This window comes from Sminthopsis crassicaudata, chromosome 3, assembly GCF_048593235.1.
Source record: "Sminthopsis crassicaudata isolate SCR6 chromosome 3, ASM4859323v1, whole genome shotgun sequence".
In the NCBI taxonomy this organism is placed as follows: Eukaryota; Metazoa; Chordata; class Mammalia; order Dasyuromorphia; family Dasyuridae; genus Sminthopsis; species Sminthopsis crassicaudata.
The window spans coordinates 501,755,817-501,774,703 of record NC_133619.1 but is presented as its reverse complement, the minus strand read 5'-3'; the positions used below and the strand labels follow the sequence as shown (position 1 = coordinate 501,774,703).

Here is an 18,887-nt window from a genome sequence, read left to right as displayed (position 1 = left end):
TGTTAGCAAGAAAAAGTCTAATATGAAGAGGTAGTTGTCATATCTTGTCATTCCCAAGTCTTCAAGCAAATAACATTTCAAAAAATCTCCAGAGTGACTAGATCAGTGCTTTCAAAAGGAAGAATAAAGGTAGCTAAGTGAGAAGGGAGCACATGACACTTATGTAATGTTTAGTTCATTTCTGGGTTATGTTTTTGTTCATCTTGGAATAGTAAATTCACATGGCTACACCATTTGCCAATGAAATTACTGATTTTTTTTCTCTAAGCCCCTTACTTTTTTGCCCTTTTGGGGACTAATTTATATAGATTTGATGAGTCAGAAATGGGAAGAAGTTAGTTTTCACTTCATTATGCTCTTCTAGCCTGAAAAAAGCCATTGTTGTCAAAAACCCCTAAATCCAGAAGACATAGATAATGGGGTATTTGAACTTGAGTTCTTCTTTTCATTCTCTTCATGAAAGGCATCCTGGGTCATTTCAGCTTTTCTACTCTGAAAATTAAAATGTTAAACAGAGCCATAACCTGGGCAAGGAGATCAGAACTTTTTCTTTGGGCACTGAATTTAGACACTGCTTTGGGATTAGTTCCTCTTTTTCCACCATAATCTCCTAAACTAATTTACTGAATGGTATCCTATATATGATATATGGCACAAAAATTCTTTAAATTATGTTTATTTTCATGCCCCTTCACTCTACTGAAATTTCTTCATAATAATCCTAATAAATAAGTAATAAAGGTATTATTATTCTCATTTTACAGATAAAAAACTGATCCTCAGAGATTAGGGTGATTTGCTTAAGATCACACTACTGATAAACATCAAAATCGAAGTACAAACCTAGGTTTTTATAGAGATTCCTAACCTAGGGTCTAGGAACTTGTTTTTAAAAATACTTTGATAATTATATTTCACTAGAACAGTTTTCCTTTGTAATTCTACATATTTTATTTTATGCATTCAAAAATCTTATTCTAAGAAGGGATTCATAACTCCACTGGGCTACCAAAAATTCCAAAGACAGAAAAAGTTAAGAATCTCTCCCTAGAACTCTTTCTACTACTTTCCACTGAGAAATGGAAGTGCTTTGTAAACTAAGAAGCTACGTCTATAAATGAGCTATTCTTGTTGTTGCTGCTGTTGCTCTTTTTGCTGATGTTATTTTGTTGGTGTTTCTGAGAATTGAAAGAACAGAAACTATTAGAGATGAGAGATTAATCAGATCTCTGAAATATGTGAGGAAAAAATGAGGTTTCATAAGATACCATAGCTGTTTTAGAAATAGCCATAGTGAAAAAAGTCAAAAAACACAGCTAAACTTAAAAGATTTAGAAGATTTGAAAATTTCTAAAAAAATTTAATACCTTTTAATTTTGCCTCATATAAATAGATGTATCCCTATTTCTGGGCCACTCATTCAATTTGCCCTTATGCTCACTAGGTAGGTCCCCAAAGAACAACTAATATTCCCAGGTTCAGGAAACTACTGAATTCCTAACACTATAGTTCACAAACTCCCATCTGATATGCTTCCTTTACCAGTCAGTAAGAGGACATGATTAACTAAAAACAAAGGTATTTATGAAGATAGTTACAGTATGAAAAATAGATCTAAAACATTTCCCCCATAAACCATAAATCAGTGGAAAAGTGGAAATATATTTTGAGCCCAATGATGGACTTAATGGTGATTAAGTACAAGTACAGGAAACTTATGGGCTAAAGCAATTTAGGTTTCTGGTACTGCAGGATCTCATTATCCTTTCTCTTGTACTGAAGTCACTGCTGAGAAATTTGCCCAACTAGGTTTGCACCTCTCTCCTACTTTACTTTCAAATACCATAGCTAACTTTCTCTTCAATTTATACCAGTTCTCTTTGTTGTAAGGTCCTATTCCTTGAAACTACTTAAATACTGCTTCTCTATATCTGTGTCTAATTGTAGAGTATATGACTGCTCCTTAAAGGATACACTGTCTCCAACTTTGAATAAATCTATCAACAACCAAGTCAATGAGAGTGAGATAGGAGAGATAATTCTCTCTTATCAACCACAGTGTCTAATTTAGAAATAATGGAGGGATTGGCCAATGAGGAGCCCAGCATGTACTATAGTCTCTTTGTGCTGAACATCTACCTGGAAGCTGAATCTACTTCTACAAGTGTGTGATAGAGAGATCCTTCCCTTCCCAGACAGAGAGGATACACAGGTATCCTCAGATGCTTTGCTTCTTGCTAATTTACTACATTGTGATAAAAAGTCTTTTAAACTGGGTATGAGTACTGGAATTGACTATGCATAATTAAAAAAGACTTGAACAAAGAGAAAGATTATCTTCCTTCTAATTAGCTTTCAAGTAAGGAGAAAAAAATGTTATAAGCATGTGGGTGAAGATGGTGGTCAGTGGGGACTAAACCCTCAAAATACATTAGGATTTTGGGGAAGTGTTGCAAGATATCTCGCAATTTATAGGTTTAGATCATTTCCAAACTAAGAGGCAAAAATTTTATTATGCTGCTGACAGCAGGCTAATTTCCAGAAAGAAGTTTTAGTCATCAACAAGGGGAAAACCACCTTAAGTCAGGGCAAATTCCTACAGGACTTGCTGCCACAAGATGGGTCGTTCCTAATGAACCCACAAAGAATTGGGGTATGGATAGCTTATTTCATAGGAGAAAAATAACCAGGGGTTGATATCATAACTTGGTCTTTTGATTGGATACAGTAAGTATAGGGTCAATGCAAGGATTTCAGAAGGAACAAAAGGTCCACTTAAGAACAAAAGGTTCATTTAAGGAGTCAATCCTTCTGCCTTCCTGGAGGCGTAGCTTGGACACTAATTCTGGCCCTTTTCTGTCAATTGTCCCTCCCTATGATTTTGCTGGGGTCTTATTGGGGAGGGCAGGGAGAGAAGGGAAAATGTAATGGTGGTGACTACAGTGATCTGCTACAGCAGCTGGCAGATCCCCCATTCCAGGCACCATATAGCCATGAATACATGCTGCCAACTCTTTTCTACCCCTGTCTAGCACTTAACACAGTGCCTGGCACACAGTTGTTGCTTAATAAATGTTTGTTGATTGATTATTGTGTTCTTCCTTAATATTTAGTGAATAAATATTGAGATAAATTAGATACAAAGGTATTAGAGACCAACTTGACCTTAAAAGCTTTGAAAGATCAAAAGAATCATCAGAGGTCCAACAACTGGAATCTATATTGGAGTCTCCCAGTCATTACTGTAGCTGAATCAAATGATGAGACACCCCTGAGGAAAAACCTACTAGATACAGTTCAACAAAAAACTAATGCAGCAACTGAGACATGAATTCTGCTACCAAGGAAACCACTACTCCCTATCTATGCTTTGCCCAGAAGTAAACTTGGTAGCTTGAATGATTAATAATTATCACTTTTAAGTTGTCCACTCGCTCCTGAAAATGAGATGGCAGTACGTCAGTTTGTATTAAACTGAGTAAATATCCCTTTGTAAAAAGCTAAATGATGCTAAATGGTTAATCGAAAATGAAGAATAATCATTTGGTTAAATGACACTGGAGAGATATTATTAATTGGTGAATTATATTAGGAAAACAACGGACAGAAGGAGAAGCAACAGTCCTACACAACTTATTCCCACATATCCAGGAGTACCCGTAGAATCTTGAGGAGAAATGCAGCCAACTGAGCTCTGAGTGAGGAATTGGGAGAGTGAATTTAGAGCCCGCATGCTATAAAAGCAAAGGAGTTTCTTGCACATGGTTGTTAACAGCCAAGACTTACTTTAACAGGAAAACTCAAATTTTTGTGGTCCTCAGGAGAATGATCAATTTTTTTATTTGTTTTTACCAAGAACCAATTATCTCTTAGAAGTAATTCTAGTTTTTCAGAAGTAATTCTAGTTCTTCACTGAATAAAAGATGGTGTGCTTTGTAATAGATTTGGAGATGAACCTAGTTCAAAATACATGTATGAACATTTCAAAGAAGGTCTAATTAATGTAATATGATTTTGTGGTCCCCTGATTTTAGGGGGGCTTCTGTTTTAGCAATTTATCTGATTTCAAAGTCCTCTGGCTTTGAGTGTCTCCCCCCCTCCCCCCTTGGAATGTTATTGTTCTGACTACTCCTTAGTCAGATAGTTTCTGGCCTCAGGATAGGCCCATAGATCAAACTCCTGAGATAATGGTGAATAAGGCCATTCCTCAATTCATTGCAGACTAATAATCTGATCATTAATAATCTGGTCAAGGAGAACCAAATTCCTTCCTACTTTATGAGCCACAGAATTAGCATATCAATGGTAGAGCTGGATAAATGTCTCTCCTTGCTTCTGTTTCTCTGCTGAATTTCCTTACAATTCTGTAATGGCATTGCAATTATAATAAAACTTTTTCCTTTGGCTAAGGAGATGGGTTCAAGCCTGCAAATTTGATTGTGACACCTCGAGACACCAATCTGGGACACCCTTTCCCAACCTCAATATAATCATAAGAAGATTTTGAAAAGAAAGGTTTGCTTGCTTTTAATCTGAGTGAGGTATAGAACTTTTGCATGAACAAAATTAATGCAACAAGGATAAGAATAAAAGAGGTAGCTGGGAAAAAAAAATCTTTGTATATAAAAATCTTTGTAAAAATATCTCTGATAAGGGACTGATATCTAACATCTACAGACAAGTAATAAAAATATAGAAGATTAAAAGCCATTTCTCAATACATGTGTTCAAAGGATAGGAATGGTTTTCAAAAGAATTGCAAGCTATTAACCATCTGGTAGAAGGTTTCAATTCACTAATAAAAAGAAAAATGCAAATCAAAATAACTGAGTTTTCAATCAATTGGTAGGATGACAAAAAATTGGGAATAATCAATTTTGGAGGGAGTATGGGAAAATGGGAATACGCATGAAGTTTCTCTAGTAAAAATACAAGATATATAAGGAATTGATTCAAATTTATAGAATAAGAGCCATTCCCTAAGTGATATTCAAAAAATATAAACAAACAGTTTTTGAAGGAAGAAATCTAGGTTATCAACAGCTGTATCTTTTAAAATGCTCCAAATTATTAATAATTTGAGAACTGCAAATTAAAACAACTCTAAGGCTCTATCACACACTCAGTGGATTGACAAAGATGACCAAAGAGAAAATGATAAACACTGGAAGGGCTGTAAGAAACGAGGTAACTTAATGCATTATTGATAAAGGTATGAATCATCGAGCCATGATGAAAATCAACTTGGAACTTTGCCTCCAAAATCATTAAACTGTGTACCTTTTTCCCAGTTATAAGCTTATACACCAAAAAGGCCAAAGAAAGAGGAAAAGGACCCACATATACAAAAAATATTTATGTTTTTGGCAAAATATAAATGGCAAAGAATTGGAAAATAAAGGAGTAGCCTTAAACTGAAGAAAGGATGAACAAATTATTGCATATAAATATGATAAGAGTGCATCAGAAATAGTAATAGAGTAATAGAGTTGCATTAGAAATAATGAAAAGGACGGGTTCAGTGAAACCTGGAAGGCTTGTATGAACAGATGCAGAGTGAAGTGAGTGAAACCAGAATGTGAAGGTGAATCTTTGAAAGACTTAAGAATGCTAATCAATGCAATAGATAACCATAAATCCAGAGGACCAATGAAGAAGCAAACTTCCTACTTCAGGAAAAGTGATATACTGCAGAATGAGATACTTATTTTTAGACATAGCTAATGTGGGGATGTTTCATTTGACTATTTTATACTGGTTACAAAGTTTGTGTTTTCCTACTTGGGAATACAGGGATGGAAGATGATGTGTGAGAGAGATAATAAGTGTTCATTAAGGAAAAAAAAATTTTCAAAAATAAGTATGGGATAGTGGAGAAGACTTCATTCCTATTTCTAACATATACTGTCTATATGACCCTGGGTCAGTCAATTAGCCTCTGTGGTTTAAGTGATTTTTTAAAACTTTAAGTTGCAGAGCAAATACTTATCTACAATAGTAGAGGGACTTTCTTAAAGCAATGAAATTAAAGGCCTAGTATCCACCCACAGACACACACACACACACACATACATACATATACAAGCTGTTATAAAAATCAAAAAGTAAGTCAATCCACAAAGCCGGCATATCTTTACTCTTAGCAGATTGCATCACATACATCAAGGTGACAATACATTTCCATAAAAAAGTTCTCAAGAACTTACTGTAGTCCATCTGGTATACTTTCTGACTAAGAACCTAGGACTTGCTTATATTTGAATCTTATTATTAATCTTTTTGATATTTGTCACTCCTTGGAGTCAAAGATTCAGAGCTGGAAGGGACCTCTGACGATGCCTAGCCAATGCCATCATTTTAAAAGCTGAGCTTTGTCTGAGGCCTAGAAGCCTGAAGGGACTTCATCCAAATCATGCAGATAATATGTGGCAGAGAAAGATTTGAGCCTAAGGCCTTTGATTAGTACAGTTTTAACTTCATCATGTTGCATCCCTTTAACCAACTACATTATAAAGAAACCTATGACTCGGCAGAGAACCTCTTCCCCTGGATTCTACACTTCCAAATTCTAGTCTTTGATGTGCCCCAAGAAACAAAGGCAGAATGGAAAAATCAATAAACTGGGAGCCAGGACAGGAAGGCTTGCCCATATCTTCTGCTACTGTGTAATCTTGGGCAGATCAAGATTTCTGACCCCTCATTTCTTCTCATCTGTTAAGTCAAAATGATCCGTAAGTTCCTGTTTAGTTCTAATATTCTATGATATTATACAGCTATCCATTTCCAGCACAGCCTTCCAATGAGCACATGAGGGCAATTACTTTCTTACCTCCTGGTTCCCAGAAGAATTGAGTCATTATATAAATTCTAGCAGACATGAAGGAGAATGCCGCTACCTGATTTCCTAATCACTCATGTTTCTTCTTCAGCTACCCTGGATGGCTTCTCCTCCAGAATCTCTGGCTCCTCCTCCTACCTCATTCTTCCCTGCTTTAGAGATTTGCTTTTTTGTTTCAGTATTTCCCACTTTATATATGGGCATCTCATTCTGAGCCCTAGATATCGGTTTCAAAAAAATTAAGTTATCTGGTTTGGATGATAATTTAAACTTAATGTCAAAATCCACCCACATTTCTTCAGTTCTTTTTCACTCCTGTCCCCAAGCTTCTGTTGCTACCCTAACAAAGCTTTTCCACTGTGGCTGTACCCTTCCCAGTGGCTCGGGACAAGGGGGAAACAAAAGCAACTACTGGTCCTGCCCTGGGCTGCTTACATCCTGGGGGAAAGAGCTGGGAGAGATTTTCACAGAGTTGAACTCACCAGGGCTCCTCAAAGGGGCCATCCAGAGAGATAAGGGACCAGCTGGCCATCTCTCCTCTTCCTTTTCCCTCAGCTGGATGGCAGCTTCCCTCCTCCACTCTGCTGCTCTCCCAACCCTCCCCCCCCACCTCACTGCTCACACTGCTTCTGCTTCTCACATGGCAGCCTTGTTGCCATGGCAATAGGGTTCCCATAGTAACTGAGCAAGGGCTGCTGCATTCCCAAGGGTAGAATCATGCCTACCAAAGAGAAAAAGGGACCAATCAGTTCTAACCGCCCCCCCCCCAGAGGTAGAAGGGGACAAAGAAGGATGGGAGGTTGAATCTTGAGTGATTGACCTCATTTTGCCAGAGGAATCTGAACCCAAACCTTGCCCACCCCAGTTTTCCCTCCTCCAAATCTGAGACACACAAAGGTCTGGCGCTTGCCCAAGTCTATTGTTTGGCCTGATGTGGGGTACAAATAGGCATCTCATTGTGAGGATAATGTTAATATGTAAATATGTTAATATATCCAGTCTCTTTGTCTCCCTAAGAAAATTACCGAGTACCAAGCCCGCTCCCCCACCCTCCCCTCTCTGAGATAGCATGTCCAAGCATCTGTTTTTCCTTCAACTGTCTGACCCCCAACTTAGACCATCTTAGATCACACAATAAATTTGGAAGTCACATTTCACTTCATTTAGAGCCCCCTGATGGGCTAAACATCCCCCCTGCTTGCTTCGGATGCCTAAGTGGCTCTGCAAAATGCTAGGCTATCGGGCCTTAATAAGCTTCTGGCTGCTAAAAGTGAAGAGTGAAAGCGAAAACAAAAACAATCAGTCTTGGCCTTTTGCTTTCACCCTCTCGTTAATTTTTAAGAAACCATTTTAATTCTCCTTCCATCTTTGGGGTTCAGCTACTTCAGACCTAAACTTCTCATTTTAACTGTCACCAGGATTTTATTTCACTCATTTCTTAGGATGTAAGATTTTGAACTAGAAGGTACATTTAAGATGAGTTCTAGAATCTAATATTTAGAGGCGGAAGAGACCCGGAGGGGCTTAGCCCCCTCATTTTACTGAGCGGTTAAGGGAAAAGCCCAGTCACACACTGAGACTGAGAAGGGACTTGTTCCTGATGGTAGGTGTGGCGACGTGCCCTCTCCTCTATGCCAGCCACTTATTTCATCTTACATATTACAAAGCGGAGTCTCATAGGGGTGGAAATGTTTTTCCAAGGCCCGGAGCCGAAGGAAAAGCCGCGCAGATCTGCACTGGACGTCTTTTTCAGGCACTCCTCTGCAGCCCTGTCAGCGAATCAAACATCGTCACCGGGCCTCGGCCTCAGTTTTCCCATCTGTAAAACGAAGGACCCTCTACACTGCTTTCCAGGGTTTTTTTTAATTAAATTTTTTTCATGTCCTTTCTAGCTTTTGGACAAAAGTATACAGATAAGACGCTCAGAGCTTCAGGCCGAGGGGCTTCCTGAGTGATGAGGAGCCCGATGCCCTTTCCTGCAGAGCCCCGCGGGCCGGATCCGGGCGGATTATTCCCGGAAGTTGGGAGTGTCCTCCCTCCTGGTCTCTGCTGAAACAGAGTCGAGGCTTCCTTCAATTGCAGTCAAGTCTCAAGAAGCCCTTTCTAGTCCCCTTTAAAAATCAATGCCTTCCCCGTAATTATCGACACCTTAGATTTTGTTTGTGCGGTTATTTGTGTGATGTCCCTCCCACCAAAGTGGGAGCTTCTCGAGGGCAGGGAGTAGTTTAACCTTTCTTGATATCTCCGGAGTTTAGCTCTTAGTTCGTGTAGTACTAGCGGACACCGGAAACAATAAATGCGGGTCGGGGAGGATTCTGGGAAGATGGCGGAGGAGGTTAATTTCAAGCTCTCCCTATTCCCCTACAAATACATCGCCGCAGGGCAGGCATAGACGGGTGAAAAATGAAGAACCTAGGTCCTCCGGGTATAGCCCAAGGAGACCGAAAATAGACCCCAGCTGGGGAAGTGCAAACGCCTCTGGGCTGGCCCCCCAGAATCACCCGAGGGAACCCTGGGCTCCTCGGCAGCCCCAGAAGGAGCCGCTGGAACTGTCACCTCCCACACTGTGGGTGGGGCTGGAGGCCTGAGTGGGGAGGACTGACTGTGTGGGAACGCAGCCAGGTCCGGCTGTGCAGAAACGCAGACTGAGGAGAGAAGAAGCAGCCTTGGGGAGTGCTGAGGCAATGCGAGCAGGAAAGCTGCCGACAGCTGGCCCTTGTCGATGGGAGGGGCTTTCTGTTTGAGCTTCCAGGTCAGAGGGGAATGGCAAGTGAAGCTAGAGGCAGCCATCCCCCTCCCCCACAATTAAAGGTACTTACACTAATACATCTCATTAAAAAAATTAACCATCTAAGAAAGAAGCTAACCACAGAAACTTTCCATGGGAACCCGGAAGATCCGGGTTCATCTTCAGAGGAGGAAACTGAAATTTAAAAAAACAAAACAAACAGAAAAACCTCCTCCTACCCCACAGAGTAATGCGAAAGTGTGTGGTACGGAAATGGTGAGGGAACACCATTTAATAAAAAAGCTGGAGAGAGCTCTAGAGAAAAGCAAAGTTTATTGTACATTCTCGCGAGAAGGGCGTCCCACTCTTCGAGTAGACTATCGAAGAGAGGAAGTGCCTCCTGTGGGCAGGACAGCACCTTTAATCCCTAACGCAAAACGCCCCCTCCCACCACTGACCCTCATCCTCATTGGCTGAGAGTCTTACATTCTAAACGCGAGATCTACCCATGAAATTGAACTTGACCAATAAGTACATAGTTGCCCATATTTGGATGAAATAGGGAGATATCATAGGAGGGGAAGGCAATGCCCTTCAGAGTCCTTCAGGCCTACTCGAACTCTGAAGTAGATGAAGCCCCACTCGATTTTCACAACTGTCTTGAAAGATCTCACCTCATCTCATTCAGTCCCTCCTCTTATTTTGTACACTGAGATCTCTTCAAATTTTTTTTAACATAATTTCACATTCCCTATTAATTCCTCACTTCCTTCTGATTCCTGTTGGCCTTGGGCCACCAGCTCCACCCTTACCCTTTTAATAGCATCTATTTAACAGACCCTTCAGCTTTCTCTTCCAACCTGATCATTCCAGATGATGAGTTTTGGACAATTCTGGTTATTAATCTGATCAAACAAGGGATGTAGATAGGGAATAATATAACACCACTAAGAGCTATAAGGCCAAACCAAAGGAGCTGCTTCCACCAGCTTCCCAAACCAGGACCATCTAGAAGTATTGAACAGTGAGGTCCAAGTTTGTACAGGAACATGAGCAAGTTTCCTAATGTTTTAGCACAAACTCTCCCTTCCTCAGCCAACAAATAATCCAGCACAAGTCTATGTTGTAAAATAGCCTCTCTGGTTTGAGTAGCTTCATCAGCCAAAAGATGTAATGCCTCAGCTGTCTGATTGGTGATAATCTCTACAACTGCCTGAAGCCTAATTATCCTGTTCAACATGTATATTGGAGTTCTATATCCCCAACTTCCATCTTGAGCCCAGGTCGCTGGCCCATACTCTTTGACTATTCTTTCTGGAGGCCAGGCCTCACCCCAACCATTTGCATCTCCAGTCCAAGTGATGGAGTTATCTAAACTCAGTTTCTCCCTTCCCAAATTATCATACAACTGAATCCCTAAATATTGGTTTGCCTGTTCGGGAAGAAAGAAAACTTTTGGCCTTATTAGTCCAATATAACAATTCCCTGTCCAATTAAGAGGCAGATGAGTATAGGCAGTTAAACCACAGATCCAATAATGACCCTTTAGAGCAGGTTGTTCCCTTGGAAATATGTCTGAGCTATTCCTTGTAAAAGGGTAATATTGTTGGTCTCTCGTCCCTAGGGGGCTTCCCCCACAAAGGGGTCATACTGGCATTTCCATAAACCTTGCTCTTTTCTCCAACTACAATTGGCAACTGGCCACTGGCCTGTTAGATTAGAGGTACTCCAAAATGTGGAAAACAGAGTCCCATGTTGCCCGGGTGTCCCTGGGGTGACATTATACCAACCCCATTGGTAACTGTACCCAATGTATATGTTCCTTTTCCTCTTATTCTCTTTTATACATCTCAATACATCCCATTCTACTTCACTACACTCAGCAGTAGTGACTTGTTGATAGCAATATCCCTGCTCTCCTATTTCTGGGAGAACATCCAAGGTACAGTCTTTCTAGTCCTTCCCACACTTCAATTGAGGATTCCTCCCCGTATCCCGCCAATATTTAGACATTTTTGTACAGTCAATTGTCTTTGGCCTCAGGTCTGTTCTCGAATAGGTCCACTCACAAACACTATTTCCCAGCTTCAAACCTCGTCCTGTCTGATTTAAGCAGCATTTCCCTTTCCTATCTTTGGTCAATGACCACTGATGTTTCTCTTCTAAATTCCAGAAACCGGTCCCATTATGAATTTGGGATCTGTTGCTAAGGATCCAGGCTGGGCTTAGGGGGACAGGTACCCATGGCCATTGGTTCAATTGTTGGGATCCACCACAGGTCCAACAATTTGATAAGTTAAATGTGCTCCCTATATTCTGCATGAGCAGGAGAAATTGGTTCTCATCTCTAGAAGGTCATAAGGAAATAGATAAACCCAAAGCTTAGGGAGAGCCTCATAATGTTCAACTATTATAACACCGTGAAGTTAAGGTGAACTTCCCAAAGGAAAATATATCAAATCACAAACAGGCAAAGAGACCCAAAGTAAGAAAAGAGAAGTCATACAGTTACAATGCACTGGATTCAGAATCAGTGTTCCCATTCAGTGGAGGTCCCCTCCTCTTATGTAATTGGAGGTCTCCCCTGTCTTCAACTGTCCACTCTGATAAAGGTGGCGCCACAGGTCCTTTTGTCCTGGTGTGGTGTGTCCAGCCTCGTTCCTGGGTGCGAATCGCAGTATCTGAAGTCAGTATCACTTGGTAGGGTCCGTCCCAGCACGGAGTCAGCTTCTCGTCCTTCCAGGAACGGATCAGCACCCAATCACCAACCTGAATTCTATGAACAGGGAAACCTAGAGGAGGAGTCTGAGCTATTAGCCCTTTTTGTTGAAGTCCTTGCAAATGTTCCAGCAATGATTTAACATATCTCTTAACAAACAAATCCTTAGTTTCTAAAATAGGGTCCCAGTCTCCCTTAGGATAAGCCTGGAAAGGATGACCATACAATAATTCATAAGGTGAAAGCCCAATATCTCTACGCAGCTTGGTCCTGATTCTAACCAGAGCGAGAGGAAGGCATTTCGTCCAAGGTAATTGGGTCTCTAAAGATAACTTAGTCAGCTGCCGTTTTATTTCTTGGTTCATCCTTTCTACTTTCCCAGAAGAGGGAGGATGCCAAGGGGTGTGAAGAACCCAAGTGATTTCTAAGGCCCTAATCAGATTCTGCAATACCTGGGCAGAAAAATGTGTTCCCTGACCCGAGTCTATCCTCTCCACCATTCCATATCTAGGAATAATTTGTTCTAATAAGACCTTACTTACTGTCGAGGCAGTTGCTCGGCCTGACGGGAATGCCTCCACCCATGAGGTCAGATGGTCCACTATGACCAGCAAGAACTCGACCCACTGGTGGCAGCTCAGTAAAGTCCACCTGGATGCTTTGGAATAGTCTGATTCCAGGAGGTCGTCCCCCTTTTGGAAGCTGGCGTTGGGCAGCCCTGTTAGTCCTTCGACAAACAAGACAACCGTCCACCAGTTGTCGAGCCATAGTATATAGGCCGGGGGAAACATACCTTGTCAGTATAGCATCACACAGGTTTTGGACATCCCAGTGACTGCCCTGGTGCAGTTGCTGAAGGACTTGCCTCATACTTGCTTTGGTCAGTACCTCTCTGCTGTCAGGTAAGAGCCATCGTCCTTCCGAGTTCTCAACTGCTCCGAGAGTTGAGGCTTTCTCTTTTTCCTCCTGAGTAAAACTAGGAGAGGGTAGACTAGGGGGAAGTACAGGTATCAAAGCCATTATATGAGAGATTTCCTGATCTCCGGCTCCCTTGGCCTCCCGGTCTGCTAATCTATTTCCCCTTACCTCAAAAGAATTTCCCATCTGATGTCCCTTTACATGTATTACTGCTATATTCCTAGGAGTCAGAATATTTTCTAGTATCTCTCTGACTAGTGTATGATGAACCAGTTCTTTACCTTTACTGTTTACATATCCTCTTTCCTCCCAAATCCATGCACCACACCCCAGGCATATTTAGAATCAGTATATATATTCCCATCTTGGTCACACATTAATTTTAACGCTTGATTTAAAGCATACAATTCACAGCAATTCACAAGTTTGAGCAGACCAATGGGCAGGTAGACTGCCCTTGGTAACAGTGTAAGTTCTAACAAACCCATTTCTTTTCCCATTTACCATCCTAGAAGAACCATACATAAATTCTAAACAAATATTTATCATAACCTTGTGTTGATAACAATAAGGAATTTGTCCCAATGAGTTTATATCCAAGTAGATCTTTCATAAGTGAACATTATTCATACAAATCAGTTTGTTTTTAAAAACATCCAATGCAAATACAATCATATACAGAATGTCTAATTCCACACAAGAGAATTCAAGAAGTTTTGATAATAGATTCCCATTAACTTGTAATGGGAGAGACATTCTGCTATTCTGAAACATAAGGTCTTATCAAGTATTCTGATAGAGGCAGGGGGGGGGGGGTTTGCAGAACTAAGAGGCAAGGAAACTGAGGCAGGACTGAGTCAGCTCAATAATTCAAAATTAAAACATAAGCTAGCCAATCATAGTCTAGCAAATTTTCAGCTAGAGTCCCCTGTAAAGGCCTTTTGTCTCTGCAGCCTTCTCCAAACCCCGCATCTGCTAAAATCAGGTGTGTCTAGCTAGTGGACAGGTAAAGAGCTTTTTCAACTTTTTGCAGCCTCTCCCTTATCTGTAGAGACAAGAGAGCGAGACAAAAGGAGACCTTTTGTCAATCGCAGCAATTCTTAAAAGAATTGTGCTGAGCATAGAGCTCTAACAACGATCCAGGCCAAAAGCAGCCTGGATGTCCGGTGCAAAAAAAGAAAAAAAATCTTTTACCTTTTCCAGAGTTCCATTCAGTACCCAAATTATGTCTATTTTCGAGGTCCTTCATCAGGGAACCAAAATGATGAGGTAAGCAAAGAGTAAGTAGTTTCCAATTAGGCCTGAACTGAAATAAGACATCAGTTTTTCCCAATTTTCTGACCAGTTGAAATCTCAGTTTCCCTCCCCCCCCTGTTTACAGAAATTATCATATTATACACAACAGACTAGTAAATTTCCCAAAACATAGCAATAGTTCTGTTCTCCAGGGGACAAAAAGGAAGCAGGATTAAAATTTTTGCAAATAACCCTATCAAATTATCAGATCAGATTAAAATAATCTTTAAACAAGGAGACTATCACGCATGTAAATAAATATTGAATAACTTGTTTTCAGAAAACTTCAGTTCCAACTCCTTAGAACAGTTATAGACTTGAAAAATAAAAATAAAACATTCAGTTATCAACACCATATAAATGTAGGCTTTTCCTTTAAACAGTAGAAATAATTAATATCTAAATCAGCAAGGAGGTGCAGTTATTAAAAACAAAAAACCCCACTATACTTAATGGGAGGGACCTCTCCACGTGGTCACCCTTCCCCCACACCACCATGCTTCCCGACCCAATATATCATAGCTCCATTTAAACTATTAATTACTTTTACAAATCAATCTTTCCTGTCCCGCCTTTAAGTAAATATATATGTATATATTTTTAAACTTTACACTTCAATGTTTGCACGTAACTGACCCAAATTTCATAAAACTTAAAGGTTTCTTTCCCCCGGCCCATGTGGCCCTGCTGCAGTCAGGACATGTGGGAGGAAGAGGAAGGAAGCCACCATCTTCACTCGCTCAATCCCACAAACTTCCCCGTGTACAGGGTTTCTGATCCCAAATGGGATTTACTAACAGCTATTTCTGGTCAGCTGAAATGAACCCTGCTTCAAAAGACCTAGTTCTCCTCCCCGCCCGAAGGCCCCTGGAAGGGCTAATGGAATTAAATCCTCTCAGGTCCTTCCTTTCAGGTACCATTTAATCCTTTGGTACCACCAGTCTGCAACAAAACAACAATACCTTATCATCTTTTTCTTGCTTTTTATTTTTCCTCATATTTTGGCAGTTTGTTCCAATTACTTAATTTATCTCCCAAGGGAATATCTACCGGTATCTTATGATCATTTTTCTCATTTCTCTCCGCGAGGGCTGGCTGGGACTAGGCCACACCCATTGAATTTGGAAGGAGTTTAACAGACTCCTAAACGCCCAAACACGCTAACTGTCACCAGTTAACTCAGTCACCCAGGAAGGCCTAGCTCTCTTCCTGTCTACCGTCTACAGCCCCCTCCAGAATCTATAACTAGACTCAAGGGGCTTCACAGGACGCTTACCTCCACTGGGTTGCTGCGCAGCAAATTTCTTGACTGATCTGTCCTCCACCAACCGGTTGGGATTTTCACCGCGGAGTTTCCGTTGCTTTTCTCTGAGTTTCTCCACTTCGGGTCCACTCTACGTCAGGGAGCAAAGAGAAGCCCCTGGACGCTGGCGGGCTGCCTAAATCAAGGCAGGGCGCCACCCCACTAGCACCCAGGAGTTCACTTACTCACCGAGTAAAGGATCCCGGACGAGCCCCCAAACTGTGTGGTACGGAAATGGTGAGGGAACACCATTTAATAAAAAAGCTGGAGAGAGCTCTAGAGAAAAGCAAAGTTTATTGTACATTCTCGCGAGAAGGGCGTCCCACTCTTCGAGTAGACTATCGAAGAGAGGAAGTGCCTCCTGTGGGCAGGACAGCACCTTTAATCCCTAACGCAAAACGCCCCCTCCCACCACTGACCCTCATCCTCATTGGCTGAGAGTCTTACATTCTAAACGCGAGATCTACCCATGAAATTGAACTTGACCAATAAGTACATAGTTGCCCATATTTGGATGAAATAGGGAGATATCATAGGAGGGGAAGGCAATGCCCTTCAGAGTCCTTCAGGCCTACTCGAACTCTGAAGTAGATGAAGCCCCACTCGATTTTCACAACTGTCTTGAAAGATCTCACCTCATCTCATTCAAAAGGACTCCCTACCCAGAGAGAATTTATAGAATTCAAAAAAGAATTGAGAAATCAAATGAGAGACATTGAGGAAAAACTAAAAATAAATAAACAAACCATCCAAGAGAAACAAGATTATGAAAAAAAAGTCCACTAACTAGAAAAGGAGATAGTTACAAAGATGAAAACAGGCTTTGGAAATCAGAATTGGGCTGTGAGAAGCCAGAAAGCTATTTGTGACTAAGAAAATAGCAAAACAGATTATAAAGAATGAAGAAATAGAACAGAATATGGGGCATAAGCTGGAGAACAGATAAGAAGAGGAAACATAAGAATATTTGGACTGCCTGAAAGTTGTGACGAAAAAAACAAAACCTTGACGCAATAATTCAAGAAATAATCCAAGAATTTTCCTAGAGTGATAGAACAAATGGGAAAGAGGAAATCAAAAAAAACCCATCAATCGCCACCTCTAAGAGATCCTCTCTAGAAAATATAAAGAAATATTATTGCCAAATTTTGAGATCCCCAGATCAAAGAGAAAATTTTGCAAGAAATAAGAAAAAAACAATTCAAATACATTGCAGCTACAATTGGAATCGTACAGGACTTGTCAGCAGACACAATAAAAGACTGTAGATCCTGGAATCATATCTATCAACAATCAACTGCAGCCAAAAACATCATATTTAGCAAAATTATCTATAATGAGAAAAAAATGGACATTCAATGAATTTTCAGATTTTCAGCAGTTTCTATCACTCAAATCTGAACTAACTAGAAAATTTAACATATAAGAACCAGTATCAAAGATCAATTTCAAAGAACTCAACAAGGACAAATTATTTATCTTTTTTTTTCTTTTTTACATGGGAAATGTATAGCATGTGTTTAAGATTGACATCAGCAGTAGAGTAGCTGAAGAGAAAGATTGGGGCAGAGTCAAGGAAAAATAATAATTATGTTATACAAATGAGGTGCAGAGGAAGAATAGACAGAATTAGAGGGGGAAGAGGTCTCAGTTTTGAAAATCTATGCATATTGGGAAAAATGTGTAGGGAGGTGGTATGTGTGTGTATGTATATAAAATTATATAAATTCTGGTTGACCGACCAAAATAAAACAACCTCAAAACTAATTTTTTCTTTTTTTTAAGGATTGATCATGGTTTCACCAGGCCCTTTAATCCTCGATGCCAGAAAGGCTAAGTCTGTTTATACACTTCAATTCAGGAATTCTGATCTTTAGCAGATCTAAAGCTGATCAAATATCTACAGTGAGTCTGATAACTATTACAGTCTACTCTTTGCATAAGATTTTCATTTGACTGAAAAGTCTCCAGATTATTAGAGGAAGAAGTGAAGAAGGATTGCATTCCAAATATAGAGGACAGACTGTGCAAAAGCACAAAGATAAAAGAAAAAGTATCGTGTGCAAGGAACAGTAAGAAGGCCAATTGACTATACAGTAGCATTCAGAAAAGGAGAATACTGGAAAGGTAAATTGGGATCAGATTATAAAGGGATTAAATGCCAAGGAGAAGAGTTTATATTTGATGCTAGGAGTAACAGGGAACTTTTAGTTTATTGGGTAGAAAAATTACTTTGGCAGCTCTGGGGAGGATGATTAGAGGGGAAGAGACCTGAGGCTGGAGAGCAGTTAGGAGAATATTACTAAAGTCAAGGCAAAAGGTATTGTACTAGAATGGGAAACGTGTGACTAAAGAACAGAGGGAGATGAGACATCCTGTAAAGACAGAAGTAACAAGATTTGGGTACTGATTGGATAAGCTAGGTGAAGGAGAGTGAGCTGTTGAGCATCAAGCCAAAGTTATAAACTTGGATGAGTAGAAGAATGGTGGTACTGAGAAATGGAAAGATATTAGGAGAGGTTTGATGATTAGGGTACTAGGTCTCTTGAAGACTTTATTGAGGTTGTCTGTGACTAGAAATATATCAAAGCAAATTTCTCTAAAAGTCACTAAAAGAAGGCAAGATTGAAAATAAGAAAAAACTCTAATCCTCACTATCATTAACTCTTGTGCTCCTAGATATGCCACAGAATCGGTGCTGGAAGGGACTTTAGAAATCATCTTGTCTACCTACCTCACTTTCTAGATTATGAAACAATTTCAGAGTTTAAACAATTTGTTCAAACATACAAATGGTTAATCCCATTCCTTCCTAACTCCTAAGAGATTTTGCTCCACTTACCTTTTTTTTTCTCCTGTCCTTTATCTTCCTTTCTGAATTGAATTCTTAGAATCTTATCATAAAACTACAGCATGCTTATATAATAAATATCCTTTTAAAAGCTTGTTTTATGCTATCATTATAGCATTCCTTTCCATCCATGACAACTTTCTAGAAAGTATAGTTTGTATTTGCTGGCTCCACCTCCCTGCTACCCACTCATTCATTCTTCAGCTCCTTATACTCTGGCTTCCACTTCCACCA

At 40.2% G+C, this 18,887-nt stretch overlaps 1 protein-coding gene across 2 annotated transcripts in view; it reads right to left on the bottom strand.

Moving 5' to 3' along the window:
- The window catches only part of FEZ1 (fasciculation and elongation protein zeta 1), a 73,990-nt gene extending 66,493 nt beyond the window's left edge, over positions 1-7,497 (bottom strand). Inside the window, exon 1 of one of the 2 annotated variants that reach the window (XM_074303890.1) lies at positions 7,321-7,497. In XM_074303890.1, coding sequence (XP_074159991.1) covers positions 7,321-7,342 — 22 coding nt within the window. In that variant the 5' untranslated portion in view covers positions 7,343-7,497. Of the gene's footprint in view, positions 1-6,829; positions 6,980-7,320 lie in introns of those variants that run through there. The other variant, XM_074303888.1, reaches the window with a different exon arrangement.
- Between the last annotated feature and the right edge of the window lie 11,390 nt (positions 7,498-18,887).